This window comes from Kwoniella mangroviensis, assembly GCF_000507465.2.
Source record: "Kwoniella mangroviensis CBS 8507 chromosome 1 map unlocalized Ctg01, whole genome shotgun sequence".
Classification (NCBI taxonomy): domain Eukaryota; kingdom Fungi; phylum Basidiomycota; class Tremellomycetes; order Tremellales; family Cryptococcaceae; genus Kwoniella; species Kwoniella mangrovensis.
The window spans coordinates 1,161,336-1,176,264 of record NW_027062533.1 but is presented as its reverse complement, the minus strand read 5'-3'; the positions used below and the strand labels follow the sequence as shown (position 1 = coordinate 1,176,264).

Here is a 14,929-nt window from a genome sequence, read left to right as displayed (position 1 = left end):
TAAGCAGTGAAATTACAGTATAGTACTGTTTTGGATGAAAAGAGTGAGCTGATCTAAGAATCACAGTATTTGAAGCTGTTTCCATAACCAGGTTCTTTGATTTCCACAACGCGCAAAATTACAACGATATTTTACTATACTTCGCTGGTTTGTCCTAGGCTTCTTGGAAGGCCTTCAATCTTGTAGAACATCAACCAAATTCGACTCGAGGACGGATCAGGCTTGTACTTTACTTACCGATCCTTTGTTCCCCACCTGCCTCCTCGCTTCACAGGTATTTCGACATTTATCGTTTTTTCGATAGTATAGCCTTCTTGCAGAATTCTCCTGATCTTCAAGCTAGAAACCATATAATAGTCTTCCAATTTTTTTCGGATGAGATTCAAGTTCGTTCAACAGTCAGGTGCGCCAAGCTGGTGGATCCAAAGTCACAATAAACCTCAGTTTGAATGGTAATGTACTGTAATTCATAAATCCCTCAATTAGTCACAAGTAGGACGTAGACAAAAGCTTAGCTTGTGGAAAGTACCAGGTAGAAGTCAATTCTCGAGTGGAAATCCGCCACCACAAGCCAAGTAATCATTCACAGGAATACATGCAAATACAATAATGGAATGATGATGCAGGATACACATATACAACTGTTGACTCGATAAGAAAGGAGATGGATTGAAATGAGATGGAACGTGTGCTGATGTAGGTGACCACAACAGATAATACACTTTCGGGTCAAGTAGGACAGACTCTTCTAAGATGGATCTTCCCATCCACTGTGGTACAGAAAACATCAGCGGACTCCTTTTAAGCACAGATGCGATTCACACTCACCCAGATTTGAGCACATAGGTGGCTTCACCTTCGGGCATATCAGGAGAATCGTTCAGCTTGGCGATTCGCTCATCACCTCTACCTTTTCTAAGGTTGATTCGAACCGCAGATCTATCTAAAAAGGTCAGCTGAGTTTATTGGTGAGCAGATGTGAAAAGACTTACGCATGAGCAAGGATGTGACCTACAGAGGCTCACTTTGAGCATGGTAACAGAGCAAGATGTAGATCACTCACCTCCAACAGGTTTTGCATTAGACGCAGCAGCGAACCTGTAAGGAGGGGTGAGGGTTTGTCAATACATCAACTCCAGGTCGATGTGATCTGGCAGATCACGTACATGGCAGCGGCCTGCAGGCAAAGTGATATCAGCTAAGTGGTCAGACCCTTCAAATGGTATGACATCCAAGAACTCACACCAGGATCAGCTTGAACCTGATTGGTAAGGATCACAGCAACATTGAATTCTTCAGCAAGTTTTTGGAGTCGAGCGAGAAACTGATTGAGTTTCTATGTGGATGTGACCGGTGCTTTAGCTTTAGTGGGGGCGAAAAGGAATGACTAGCTCACTTGCTGTCTTTCTGACAGTTCACCTCTTCCGGAATAATCTTGACCTGTAGATATGCAGGATGTCAGTAAAGTGACACCTGTATAGTTCTGGTCAGTCTGTACCACTTACGGAAAAGATTCATGATACTATCGACGATGAGAAGTTTGTACGTCCTGTCTTCGACGAATCTGCCCATGTGGACAGAATCAGTTTTACGCTATAGTATGAAGCAAATTGCCCACCTAACGGCAAGGTCGACCAGCAAATCGCATTGCTGCTCAGAGCTCCAAGCCCTTGCACAAAGTACATTATCGAGAGCCATAGCAGCGTCAACTCCATATCGATCGGCAACAGCTTTGACTCTGTCGGGTCGGAAAGTACCTCTACGCCGAACTCATCAGCCAGCAGATAGTACCCAGGCCAGTCAAAGTGGCAAAGCGGCATCTACTCACTCAGTATCGATATACGCTACTTTGCCACTTGCACCACCTTGATCTTCTGGAAGTTGAGTCGAGACACAGAGAGTGTGGCAGAGCTGAGTCTGTTGTTGAAATTTTGTAAGAAGAGATTTTCTATCTTTCGGAAAGGTCAGACCTACTTTACCAGTTCGGAATTCACCAAAGACCTCAGTGATACTTTGAGTAGGGATACCACCTCCGAGCATCGCATCGACCGATTTCGCACCCGTAGTGATGTAAATGACATTTTGTCGTCGATCGGCGATTTCAGTTCCGGTGAGGAAGGGTGGTGGCTGAGGGAAAGGAGGAAAGTTAGATGGAAAGAATATTCGATATCTAAATATAAAACTCACAAGCATCTTAGCCACTGTTTCCTAAAAGGAACAAGGATAGGTTAGCCCCAATGAGGATGTTTTCATGTGATGACCTACTTTGAGTTTCTCGACTTTGGCCTAAATTCTGAATTAAGCTTTGATCCTAACCACAACTTAGTGAGCTTACCTCCGAAAGACCCTAAGGATGTCAACATAATCAGCTATGAGGTGGGAACAGCGAAAGTAACATATCAAACCTTACCTTGATCTTGAGCAAATGTCTTCTGGTAGTTTGAGCGACTCCGAGAATAGTGACGATCCCAGCTGCTTTGAGTTTTGAGATATCTTGAACGTTGATACCCTACAAGGAAAAGGAAAATTAGTACTAGGTACATATATCATACTCAGTGATGAAGCGACGAAAGGAAGAGTCTTGTGTTCACTTCCTCTTTGTCTAGACAAGCAGATAGACAAAAGTCAAAGGAACCGACTCACATGAGATTGAAGTTCATCAACAGACTGCACGCATGATGTATCAGCTTGGCACGAGTACAATAAGGTAGGGGTACCTGAGACTCACCTCGAAACCACCGAGAGCTTCCTGCATCAGTAGAAGGATGAATCAGCGCATGGTGGAAGTAAGTTAGGGAAGATCCATGCTCACTTCTTCGTCAGACATGGTGAAATCGGGTTTAACTGTTAGTAAGCGGTAAGTAGGGTTGTAAGTTGAAGATGAACAGTAAGGTACTATCGAAGGATGATATCTCCCACTGGTAAATGGAAGAAGGAAGAAGGAAGAAGAGGAAAGAAGAAGGATGATTCATGTTGTCCATAGGTATATATATGTGTGTGTAGATAGATGATGTTTACGCACAGACACTCTTGAAGTTGACCCACTCCCAATGATTTCAAGAGTGATCGACTTCCACCGGCCCCAGCTCATCTTGCTGTTTTTATTTGATACCCCCCTTTTACCTCCGTGTATCTCGGCAATTGGCCAATCATATAAACATGTTTTCACGAGATCGAGTCCTCTTCTCCTTTTTTTGTTTCGAAAATAACAAAAATTATCTAGTCGTGTTGATCTTTGTTCACGCGCTTATCTTCACCTTATCTATCCTCTTTACTTCCTCACTTGGTCGTGTGGTTATCAGTGGAGTGACAACATGGTCTTATCGACCTCTTCAAGGGTATCGACCCTCCCAAAACGAGTTATCCGCTTATCAAGGGGATTGGCAACTCCCTCGACACTGCCTATCAAAGATTGTACCTCGATAACACCACCTTATCCGAGATTGTTGAAGACATTGGATCAAGTGAGAGATGTGTTACCGAAAGGAAGTAAATTGACGTTGGCGGAGAAGATATTGTATTCGCATCTGAGGAATCCAGAGGAGAGTTTGGGGGGTAATGGGGGGAATGGGAAGATTAGGGGGGAGAGGTATTTGAAGTTGAGGCCAGATAGGGTGGCTATGCAGGTGAGCATTTTGGCAGTTGGGGGCGGGATGGGGGCGTAGTATCTATCGGTAGCTTGGAGTGGGATGGGGGAATAATACTCGTTACAATGTGAAATAGTATATATATATCATACATACTAATCCATGTACTCTTCCCACAGGACGCATCCGCCCAAATGGCTTTACTCCAATTCATGACCTGTCGACTTCCCTCGTGTGCCGTCCCAGCTTCGATTCATTGCGACCACTTGATCCAAGCTCAGACAGGGGCCGAATCCGACTTGACTCGATCGATCGAAGCCAACAAGGAAGTATTCGATTTCTTGGAAAGTGCAGCGCAGAAATATGGTATAGAATTTTGGAAACCTGGTTCAGGTATCATCCACCAGATCGTGCTTGAAAACTACGCTGCTCCCGGTTTGTTGATGTTGGGCACGGACTCGCATACACCCAATGCAGGTGGTTTGGGAATGTTGGCTATCGGTGTTGGTGGTGCGGATGCGGTCGATGCCTTGACGGACACTCCCTGGGAGTTGAAGGCACCATTGATTACTGGTGTAAAGTTGACCGGACAATTACAAGGTTGGGCTACACCCAAGGATCTGATCTTGCACTTGGCTGGAAAATTGACTGTCAGAGTGAGTTATCCCGTTCAGTCTACTTCTATTCCTACCTTCTCAATGATATAAATCATCTCCATGTTTCAACAAACGGAGTCATCCCTCTCGCACGTTCACTTCATTTACTTCTATTCTTGATCACTGGTCATTCTCGCTTTCTCCTTATATCTCTCTTTTCCATCTATAATCTTCTCATTCCACGACATCAACTATCCATCCATTGACGTATATGCTAATGATAAACGTCATACCGAAATCAGGGAGGAACCGGTAGAATCATCGAGTATTTTGGACCTGGTGTACCCGCCCAATCATGTACAGGTCTTGCAACCATCGCCAATATGGGTGCTGAAGTAGGAGCTACCACGTCCACCTTCCCATACTCTGACAACATGCGACAATACTTGCATGCTACCGGTAGAGGACCTGTTGCTCAAGCAGCCGACGAAGCTGCCAAGCAGGGATTCTTGAGTGCTGACGAGGGAGCAGAATATGACGAGGTTATCGAGATTGTAAGTATACATCACTTTCAACAGTATACAACGATATCAGCTGATTATGACTCTTGCTCTGTATAGAACCTCTCTGAACTCGAACCACACTTGAACGGACCATTCACCCCCGATCTCGCTACCCCTCTATCATCTTTCTCCAACTTCCTCAACACCAACAAATACCCTACTACCCTATCATCAGCATTGATCGGCTCATGTACCAACTCCTCATACGAAGACATGTCGAGAGTAGCCTCCATAGCGGAACAAGCTAAAGCTGCTGGATTGAAATCCAAAGTCCCCTTCTTAGTTACACCTGGATCCGAATTGATTAGAGCAACCGTTGAGAAAGATGGATTACAGGATACGCTCGAGAGTGTCGGTGCGACTGTTTTAGCGAATGCTTGTGGACCATGTATCGGACAATGGAAGAGAGATGAACACAAGGGTGAAGACAATGCGATTTTGACTTCCTTCAACAGAAACTTCAAAGCTAGAAATGATGGTAATTTGAAGACTATGAATTTCTTAGCTTCACCTGAAATTGTTACTGCTGTGAGTGCACGAATATATCGTAACATCCAGTTAACCGCAGCGGCAAGTTGAACTGACGATTTACCTCGAATTGCTGTAGATGGCCTTCTCTGGTGATCTGAATTTCAACCCTACAACAGATTCCATCTCCACTCCCAACGGTCCATTCAAATTCCAACCCCCCTCAGGAGACAGATTACCCCCTACAGGCTATTCAGCAGGTGATCTATCCTACGCACCTAGTCCTTCACCTACTCCCAAGCCCGAAACTGAAATCGCCATTTCACCCGAATCCACCCGTTTGGAAATACTCGAACCGTTCGGTACGAATTTCGCGAGTGGGAAAGGAGAGTTACCTCAGATGACATGTTTGATGAGGGTCAAAGGGAAATGTACGACCGATCACATTTCAGCTGCTGGAGCATGGTTGAAATATAAAGGTCATTTAAGTAATATATCGGAAAATACATTGATGACCGCTGTAAACGATGAGAACAACCAGATCAACAAAGCGATAGATATTGATGGTTCCGAAGATACGATTCCTAAGACTATGCAGAAGTATAAGAGAAGGAATGAACCTTGGATGTTGGTAGTGGATGATAATTGTGAGTTGAGCAGTTTCTTTCTTTCTCCTTAATGCTTTATCTACTCCTCAAAGCTCACATGGATTTTGCTGATCTCGTCACAAATTGGTTTTAACATCGACAGACGGTGAAGGATCAGCTAGAGAACACGCCGCGTTACAACCCCGTTTCTACGGAGGTGCAATGATCGTAGCTAGATCTTTCGCTCGTATTCACGAGACCAACTTGAAGGTGAGGCTACTTCCGCATCTATACATATGTCAATAGGCATTGTACCATATACTGATTATCTGTTCGTTTTTCGATGTTACAGAAACAAGGTATATTACCTTTATGGTTTGTTGATAAATCCGATTACTCCAAGATCTCCTCTCACGATAAGGTCTCTACACAAGGTTTAGCCAATATAATGGCTGGTACCTCCACATCAGATATCGTTGTATTGAGAGTTGAGAAACCCTCTGGACAGGTTGTGGAGGTCAAGACCAGACATACGTTAAGTGCGGATCAGATTGAATGGTTGAGATTTGGTAGTGCTTTGAATTACATTGGAGCGAAAGCTAGAGAGGCCGGTAGTGCTTAAAGTGTGTGTAGTAGATTGATAGATTGACGATATGGTATTGTAGGATAAAAGTATATCAACTGTTTCATATCTTCCTAGGGGCTCATCGTGCATCATTCATTATGCATTATACATTATCGCTATTTTCAATTTCCATATGCTGCCAGTGTGGTGGAGTACCGTGTAGGGGCGTTTAACACGTTCATGTACATGTGCGTTGGGAATGATCATCAGGATGTCTGCGTACGATCATTCATTATCTATAGTATAGTGTAAAGTATATATCGAACGATACCCATAGCTTAGAATGCGGGGATACAAATTATGGAAGACAATGAAAGCAGAGGATGGGAAGAGAGAGGTGAGAAGTGGGTGCCTATGTCATTTCGAGCTAAAATTGTAGTATATAACATGTAATAATCATTTGGGAAATGGGGAGGTTTAAAATTGTCAACTTATTCAATCCATCAGTTGATCAAGTAAGCGATAAATCAACCAATATCGTGATTATACCTAAAACAATTTCGATACCACTGAACGAATTCGGAAATTGGGAACAAAGACGCAAGGTCAGCTTGGATTCTCTCTCGTCCCCTTTATTTGAAACACTCAATCTCGTTGAAAGGAACGTGCACTTACATCAGGATGATCACGATCCCTTCTAGCCTCTCTCCATGACTCGAATTAACGCTTTCTTTTAGTAGTTTCAACATATCTTGTAATACCTGTTCACAAATCTCATGATCAGCTTGCACCGATTAAATGCGTATGGTAAGGTTTACTCACATCTACTCTGGCATTCAACAGATCTACCCTTTGACCTATCTCGAGATACGATCGAGCTGCTCCGTATAATGGTTCCAGATCTGGGAAAGTCCTGTATAGTTTAGAATGATATATGAATTAGATTTGCCATTTTGATAATTGTTGACATGGGATGCAATTGACAACTCACCAGAAGAACTCCTATATCAAGCACACCATCAATAAAAGGAGAAGGACAAAAGATCAGCTGGCTAATTCCCATTATCATAGGATGAATATCGATCAACTCACGGGTGAATCCAAGATCGATCCAACTAGATTTATATTTATTCTCAATATGAACAGATTCCCAATCTGTTTCATAATCTCACTTCGGGGCAACTACAAGGAATCACCACAACCATGTTAGTTAGTCGGATCACTCATATCAAATATGAGGTTCTTTGAGAGATACTCACCCCGATCTTACCCGTCTCACTGAGAGATTTGGGTATATCTTTAGTCTGTTCAATAGTCGATGTAATCAATTCTTCGAATAAAGATATTTTCACTGATTGCGACAAGGCGTGAGACAAGGAGAGTTTCGTCCTGAATTCGTATCCAACATTTATCAGCTAGTCATCCTACTTGGGTAAAAGATCCATCTTATTTCAACTCACATATATGAAGATCCCTTTCTAAGTGTGATTACATCATTATATATTCTATTTTATCAATTTCGCCGTCAGCTCGATGAAACTGCAGTTCTCGAGCCATTTTATACTCACCGAGAATAATCAGCGTAGTAGAAATTCAGATCTTCCATTTCTACATCCTCTGTTGACAATCGTTCAATTTCGAATTTTTTACTGTATACCACCCGAGAAAACGAAGGTGGTCAGTATTGATCTTGACCCACGTTGCTTCCAATCAGGTGCTTGGATACCTGAGTGACGGAGAAAAGCAATCGGTCCCGATTACAGTAGTCATTTCACTCACATACTGCTCAAAAACCTCTTTTCTTCCTTCTCCGTCATACCCCAAATGACCACCGTACCATATTCAAACAAGAAAACATCCGGTACCCATTCTTCCTCTTCGAAATCATCATCATCGTCCCTCTCGCTATCTGTTCCATTTCCATTCGACTCTTCCTTATGGCTATTCGATATACGTTTATCTGTCGTGGAATTGGACAAATTATTACGTGATCCTCCGGGACGTTTAGTAAATCCAGTATGTCTCTTAGCTTCATTTGAACGAGAGGGCGAAGAAGATCTTTTGGTGTTTGAACTCGTATTTGTATTTGAGGAATAGTCGTTACCGAGATTTAACAAATCGGCCTCAGGAATGTTATTGTTGCTCTGTATAAGGGGTTTGAGATGAGGTGATCTGAAATTTGATGAAGATGAAGTAGGAGGCGGGAGGTAGGGTGTATGTAAACATTCGGTATCGAATATTCTTGGATGGGTACGGTATGATGCAGGTCGAGCTGACAGGTAAGCTTGCATCGCTGGGAGATTATACGTACTACACATATACACGATATTGTCAGCTACCGTAGTATTGTTATCGGTGGGTGATGGATGATCGTACTCACGCTGCAGTACAGTATGCTGTCACTCGAGGTAACTTTGCCTTCTCACTCTTCGTCAACCTCTGGGCATCCCTCCTAGCGGTTCCTTTAGGTATTTGTGATAATGGGGTGTAAAACTGCAAAGAAGCATCCAGTAAGCTGACAAGTCATACATAGTTTTGAGGCGTGTATGAGATATTTGATAGAGATCAAATTCACCTCAACACCTTCACCTTCATCACGATTTGACAGATCCCTCTCGTTATCCTCGTCTTCATCTTCTTCTGGGATCGTTGGTGTTTCAGGTTGCGTGGGGAGTACCTTGAGTTCTGTTGACCACAAAGCGATAAAATCAGCGACCTTCCGGACACGAATCGTTTGCAATATTTGTACTTCATCAGACTTACTCGTTCCCAACTTCGATGTTCTATACATGGACCAGACATCAGCTAGTTCTTCTGGATGAAAACAGTCACACATGTGGAGAAGCTAGAACTCACCTCATAGGTTGTCTCTGTTCCCTCCTGGCCGGCTGCTGCACCTGGGCATAGGGCAGTGGGAGTGTGTTTGGTCCTTTAGGAGGCATCTTGATGATGGGGTTGGATCGCTTGAGCCTTGCTTGAATCTGCAGAGTGTATCGAGGATAGGATATGTGTCTGAGTGTCACTCTCGAGGCCAAGGGTCGTCGATTGATATCACGACTTGACTTGGCTTCTCATCAGAAAACCAGAAGGGAACCCTGAATCACAGCTAGGATTCATTCCTAATCGGTCATTACGACTGGCAAGTGCGGTTGATTACGATATCAAGAAGGAATTCGTAATCGATGTCACGTGGATCTCTCCTCCTTCACCTGAAGCATGGTTTTCGTTTTCAATTTCAGTCAATTGAAACCATTCAAATCGATTCTTTTCTATGCACTTGGCTATCAAATCATCCACTTCTTGCACCTATCATCGATTGATCAACCGCCTTCGGATCGCAACGGCGTCTGCGCAAGCATGAACAAGCGAGGTCCTTCGGGACTACCCTCAAATCCATACATGCAAAACAATGGTCCAGGACCTGCTCCCCCTCTTCCCACTGGTCCACCACCCCCTGTTCAAGCGCAACCGCAGTACTCTCAACAAGGTCAGCCGGTGGATCAAGCTGCTCACGCGGCAGCTTGGGCAGCGTACTACCAGGTGAGCTACGACTTTATTTCCTCTACCCGGCAAGCAGCTGACAAATCTATCTCAGGCTCAAGGGATCAACCCAGCCGCTACCTATTCAGCAGGACCTCAACCTGCTGGTCCAGCCGCAGGACCTGGTACAGCTGGGAATCCCTATGCGAACTACGGCTACGGTGCGGGAGCTCAGCATGGGACATATCAAGCGCCTGTCCAACCTGGTGTGGGAGTAGCTGGACCCAGTCAACCCTTCAGACCACCTCCAGGCAATCAAGCTTATTCTCCTGCTCCCGGTGGGTATGGCCAACAACCCGGTCAGTATCCTCAACAAGCTCAAGCTTACAGCCCAAACCCCACCGCTGGGTATTCGACACCTCAACCGCAAGCACCACCTATACAAGGCCAAGGTAGACCACCTTTCAATCAGCAACCGGGATTCGCCTGGGGTGCTCAACAACCTACACCTGTTACCGGTGCTGCACCAGGTTATCGACCTCCTCAGCCTCGATCAACTACGTCGTATCCTCAGCAAGCTGCACCTGGACCATACTATCCTCAACCTGCTCAAGCCCAAGTTCCTCAGCAGCAGCAATTCACTCCGACAGGTAATCAACCTTATAGACCTCAAGCCCAACATTCGCCCTATCGTCCACCAGGTGCTCGACCGCCCAGACCACCAATGTCAACCCCTCAACCTGGTGGCTTCCCACCAGCCAAACGACCAAGGTTTGATGGACCCGGCGCAAGCGGAGCAGGTATGGGGATGGGAACTGGTGTGGTCAGACCTCCTAATGGTCCTATGCAAAATTCAATTAACAGACCTCCATCTGCTCCCGCAGCTTTCAACACAGGTGTGAATGGCGGTCAACCAGGTTTCAATCATTCTTCTTCTGCTTCTTCCTCTTCTCGTGGTGGTAGAGGTGCTGCGCCCATCCCAACTTCCAGACCGCCTATTCATCTTGGGTCAGGTGGCCCTCCACCGTTTGGAATTGGATTGGGTGTGAGGGGTGGTGCGCCTTTGAGAGGAGGTTTCAGTGGTAGAGGAGGGAGGGGAGGGGGGATGGCAGGTGCTCCGAGAGGTCCCAGTGGAATGATGAGGAGGGATAACAATACTCCGACTGGGGGAGGTGCCAGGAGTTCATTGCCTCCATCTAAGAAGGATACGCCTAGGAAAGAGAAGAGAAGGGAAGAGACGAGGACTACGATGACTGATTTCAGAATCGTTGGGATCGAGGTGAAAGCATTAGGGTGGAGTTGGGGTAAAGTTGGAGGACAAGAGGTTGAAGAAGAGGAGGAAGTGGTCAAGGCTGAACAGAAAGATGATGCTGTCACAGCAGGCGACGAAGGGATAGAAGTGCCTCTTACCGAAGACTCGGATGTCAAAGAAGAACTCAAGGAAGCTTCTGGCACCAACGGAGAATCTGTCGATTTGCCCAAGGAGGTCGAGACCTCGGAAGAAGTCAAAGTAGAAGTGACTGAAACAAATGAAGCTTCCCCTGCAGCTGAGAATGATGTGGTAGAAGAGAAAGAAAAGAGAGGTGAAAAGAGGAAAGCGAAGTCCCCTGATTCCGGTGTGTTTTCTATTTCTCCCTTCTTTACCTTTCTGTCTTCTGGGTTTCTGAGAGTCTTCCGTTCTGACTTTTAAGTAATTTTTCTATTTTGGGTGATGTGTAGAAGAAGAGACAGCCGCTAAGAAACGCAATTCGTCATATCTCCTTACTCATAACAAACCCAATATCCCTTCTACCTCTGAGATCCCCTCTTCATCGATATTTGGATCCAATCAGAATCGGTTTAGGATCTATTTCGATTCACCACCTGAATTGGATAGGATACCTAAATCCGCTCGACGGAAAAGGGGGAGAGAGTCTTCGAGCGTCGCTCCTAGTGGAGCGGGTGAACATGAAGTGGAGGAAACGGAAATTGTCAACGAAGCGGAAGAGGTTCAAAGGATAAAAGAGGAAATTGCAGCTGAATCTGAGACTCAACTCGCTGATCAGAACGGTGAAGAGGCTGAAGCTGACCCTCAAACCCAGACTGAGGATCCTTCCAAGAAGATTGAAACACCTGCTATCCCTAAAGCACCTGCGACTGAGAGCATCGACGTTCCTACCACCGAAAGTGCTGAGTTTGAAACTCAAACGACCGCACCCGCTGCCGAAGCACCTGAGACTACCACTGAGCAAGCTGCCGAGCCTGAAGCAGATGAAGAAGTTGGTGACGTATCGATGACTAATGATGCCGCACAAATCGCCGCTAGCGAGTCTCAAGCTATCGAATCTGAACATACCAACACCACGTCAGCCACCGCCGACCTCGCAGCGGTACCCAATGCAGCCTATACCGACGTCGAGCCCACCGATACATCAACCGATACGCCGAATTTCGTTCATGCGGAACCTGTCAATGGCGAAAATAATCAGCAAGACGAGATTATGCAACCCGTTCCAGAGGTCCATGAAACCATTGTTAAATCTACGGAAGAGAAGACGAGAGCCAGGAGACGTAGTTCAGTCAGTTCAACCGATTCTAGAGATTATCAATCAACCATTGCTGGCGATCAGCAAAACCCTCAATCTCAACCTCAAACAGCGGCTTCGGATACTACACGATCTGTACCTAGTACGAATAGACTATCGATCTTGTATGAAAAGAGTTTGAGGAGGATATGTATCGATTCGGACGTTGTGGAGAAAGTGAAAATTTGGAGGAAAGAAGGGAGGATCGAAGTGGAATTGAAAGATCTGGAGGTTGAGAGTAAGGAAGCACAGGAGATCAGGCTGCCTAAGGGTATATTGGTAAGTCCCGTTCTCTTATCGAAGAAAGAAGAGGACAAACTGAATTTATCCACTTGTACTTCCGACAGGTCGAAAGTTATGATTCGAATGATCAGAGGTATATCACCCTGAATTCAACTAGTATATCAACTTTCTTCGGTCAGCCTGATTTTACAGTACCGACTGAAGATGGACAATCCATACCGCCTTTCCATAAAGTCCTATCTGCGACTGTCAACAGCCCCTCTGAAGATGGAGGTGACTCTAGTGAGGTCGCTAAGGTCAATGCAGCTCAGAACGGACAGATTGACGATACCGATATCATCGCGGGCTCCGAGCAAGCTCAAAATGTCAAACATGATGAAAGTCAGACTCAAGCTGCTTCATCTTCATCTCCAAAAATTACTCTTACCGTGTACTTGAATCGCAAAAACCCGTTATCGGAGGCTAAATGGTGCAGAAACAATTCGGCTGATAATTGGTTATATGAGCAATTCGGTTCGAGGAGGATAGAACAGGATGAAGAGAATGGTATGAAAGGACTTGGATTCGGTTCGGCGGGCTGGAAGGGGAAATTGGAAGTGATGGATCCCGATCCTGTGAGTATCCTTTTGACGTACTTGTAGAGTCTATCATCCCAGTGAGGACGAGTTGACTACATCTGAAATCGATACTGACGAAAGTGCTGGCTTTATTAGGCACCAACGCTCAAATCAATTCTCGAGCAATGGTCTTCCACCTCTTCATACGGTACATCCTCAACCAGAGAATCGTTCATCTCCTCACTCCTTTCATCACCTATTGAAACGATCGAGATCCTCCTACGCTTGACTAGGGGAGATCGAAATCCCGTCTATTCATCGAATCCTACATATTTCAGTAAATCTTTCTCATCTACCATTAAAAAAGAATCACCTTATACGAATCACCAGACTCATATCTCCTTGGCTGTTCTAGCGATGTACCGTCTCACCACAGACTTGGTGGATAAAGTATCTACTGATGAGTTAGAGAGAGAAAAGGAGAGGCAGAAGTTGGACGAAAATGTAAATGACATCATCAGAAGTCTACCACTGAATATGATACAAAGGAGTCTGGATGGGCTGTGGAAAGAGTGGAATGCTCGTAGCAAAGATTCAGGTAAGAATGGATCGTCCTCAAAAGATAAATAGCATATCCCTTGGATGAGCACGGTTAGATTTAGAGGATGAAAGATAAGAGAGAGTCATAGCTGTTGTTGTTGTAGGGGGATAAATGCGATACAATTCTTGCCTGATATTGATCGATGGGGCATCTATACGAAACATGAGTAGGCAGTAAGTGATACTGGGAATAATGCGAGATCATGTCGATGGTTCCTTCCCTTGCATGCCTATCACAGCTAGATGTATACTGCAGTATATCAGTATATCTTTCGGATTGCACGTGGGACACTGATGAACGTTGTCATAATCTGAGAAAGGACACGTACGGGATCCGCGGGTTGGCTTTCTTACATCTCGCCTCGAGTTTGTTTGATCCGAGCGAAGAGGTTCAATCAGCAACGAGGCTGGCACAGGTACATCGTAAATGTAAGCACAACTGTTCATCCGGACGAGCTGTTCGACAAAACGTATTGCATCTCTGATCAAACTCCCCATCCTCTTCCGTGGTAACATCATCATATAAAAGCAGGCAGTCTGTCCGACAAGATCCACATTGAGTCCAAACCGAAGGGAAACTATCCCACAGTAGTTGTCGTGATACCCTGCCACATCAGCCACGGTGTCGGTATTCGTTCCAAAAATCTTCCAGAACTTCGCCGATCGCACCTCTGACAGATTCTGCAAGATGGGCAACAGGTTTTCGACTTGAGTGATTCACTCATCTATCGCCTTCTTGCATATCTGGCAGAAGCAACTCTGATAATATGAGCTTGTAGTACTGGACCAATTTGATGACCTTCTTTGGGTCCACCGGCCTCAAAGGAGCATCTTACACCTCTCTTCGAAAATGAAATTGCAATGCGTTCATTTAACAAATGACCCCATTTGCGAATTCGACTTTACACAAAGGGTCAACATAAAGGCGCAAACCGAAGCCACTTATGCTTCGGAATGACCTGTTGCCATGCCTTTGTCCGAGATGTTGTGTTTAGTGACTTATACCGTAGCTTCTTGACCGTCTTCGCATACTGCACTCACTCACCCAGCAGCCGATCTCGTATCGAGGTCCTGATTAGTGAAAACTTCACCAGTATCATTACCATCCTGGGAGGTATC

General features: G+C 45.1%; 4 protein-coding genes across 4 annotated transcripts; 2 read left to right on the top strand and 2 right to left on the bottom strand.

Moving 5' to 3' along the window:
* Positions 1-748: 748 nt before the first annotated feature.
* Positions 749-2,827, bottom strand: I203_100430 (meiotic recombinase Dmc1; the record flags this gene model as incomplete). The annotated part of the gene is made up of 18 exons (XM_065516636.1): positions 749-770; positions 829-939; positions 993-1,011; positions 1,064-1,098; positions 1,167-1,177; positions 1,244-1,336; positions 1,397-1,440; positions 1,506-1,564; positions 1,619-1,759; positions 1,829-1,917; positions 1,975-2,127; positions 2,188-2,208; positions 2,266-2,286; positions 2,336-2,347; positions 2,411-2,509; positions 2,644-2,667; positions 2,729-2,749; positions 2,813-2,827. 18 exons carry the CDS (start codon positions 2,825-2,827, stop codon positions 749-751), a joined length of 990 nt encoding a protein of 329 aa, XP_065373454.1.
* Positions 2,828-3,314: 487 nt separating this feature from the next.
* Positions 3,315-6,423, top strand: I203_100429 (aconitate hydratase, mitochondrial; the record flags this gene model as incomplete). The annotated part of the gene is made up of 7 exons (XM_019148971.1): positions 3,315-3,626; positions 3,767-4,243; positions 4,486-4,737; positions 4,804-5,274; positions 5,354-5,861; positions 5,965-6,071; positions 6,154-6,423. 7 exons carry the CDS (start codon positions 3,315-3,317, stop codon positions 6,421-6,423), a joined length of 2,397 nt encoding a protein of 798 aa, XP_019001498.1.
* A 454-nt stretch (positions 6,424-6,877) lies between these two features.
* Positions 6,878-9,308, bottom strand: I203_100428 (uncharacterized protein; the record flags this gene model as incomplete). The annotated part of the gene is made up of 13 exons (XM_019148972.2): positions 6,878-6,935; positions 7,042-7,127; positions 7,189-7,279; positions 7,358-7,368; positions 7,459-7,548; positions 7,626-7,755; positions 7,827-7,871; positions 7,935-8,015; positions 8,146-8,676; positions 8,747-8,859; positions 8,942-9,051; positions 9,130-9,149; positions 9,223-9,308. 13 exons carry the CDS (start codon positions 9,306-9,308, stop codon positions 6,878-6,880), a joined length of 1,452 nt encoding a protein of 483 aa, XP_019001499.2.
* A 415-nt stretch (positions 9,309-9,723) lies between these two features.
* Positions 9,724-13,840, top strand: I203_100427 (uncharacterized protein; the record flags this gene model as incomplete). Its single annotated transcript, XM_065516635.1, has 5 exons — positions 9,724-9,906; positions 9,962-11,462; positions 11,566-12,689; positions 12,758-13,267; positions 13,367-13,840. 5 exons carry the CDS (start codon positions 9,724-9,726, stop codon positions 13,838-13,840), a joined length of 3,792 nt encoding a protein of 1,263 aa, XP_065373453.1.
* Between the last annotated feature and the right edge of the window lie 1,089 nt (positions 13,841-14,929).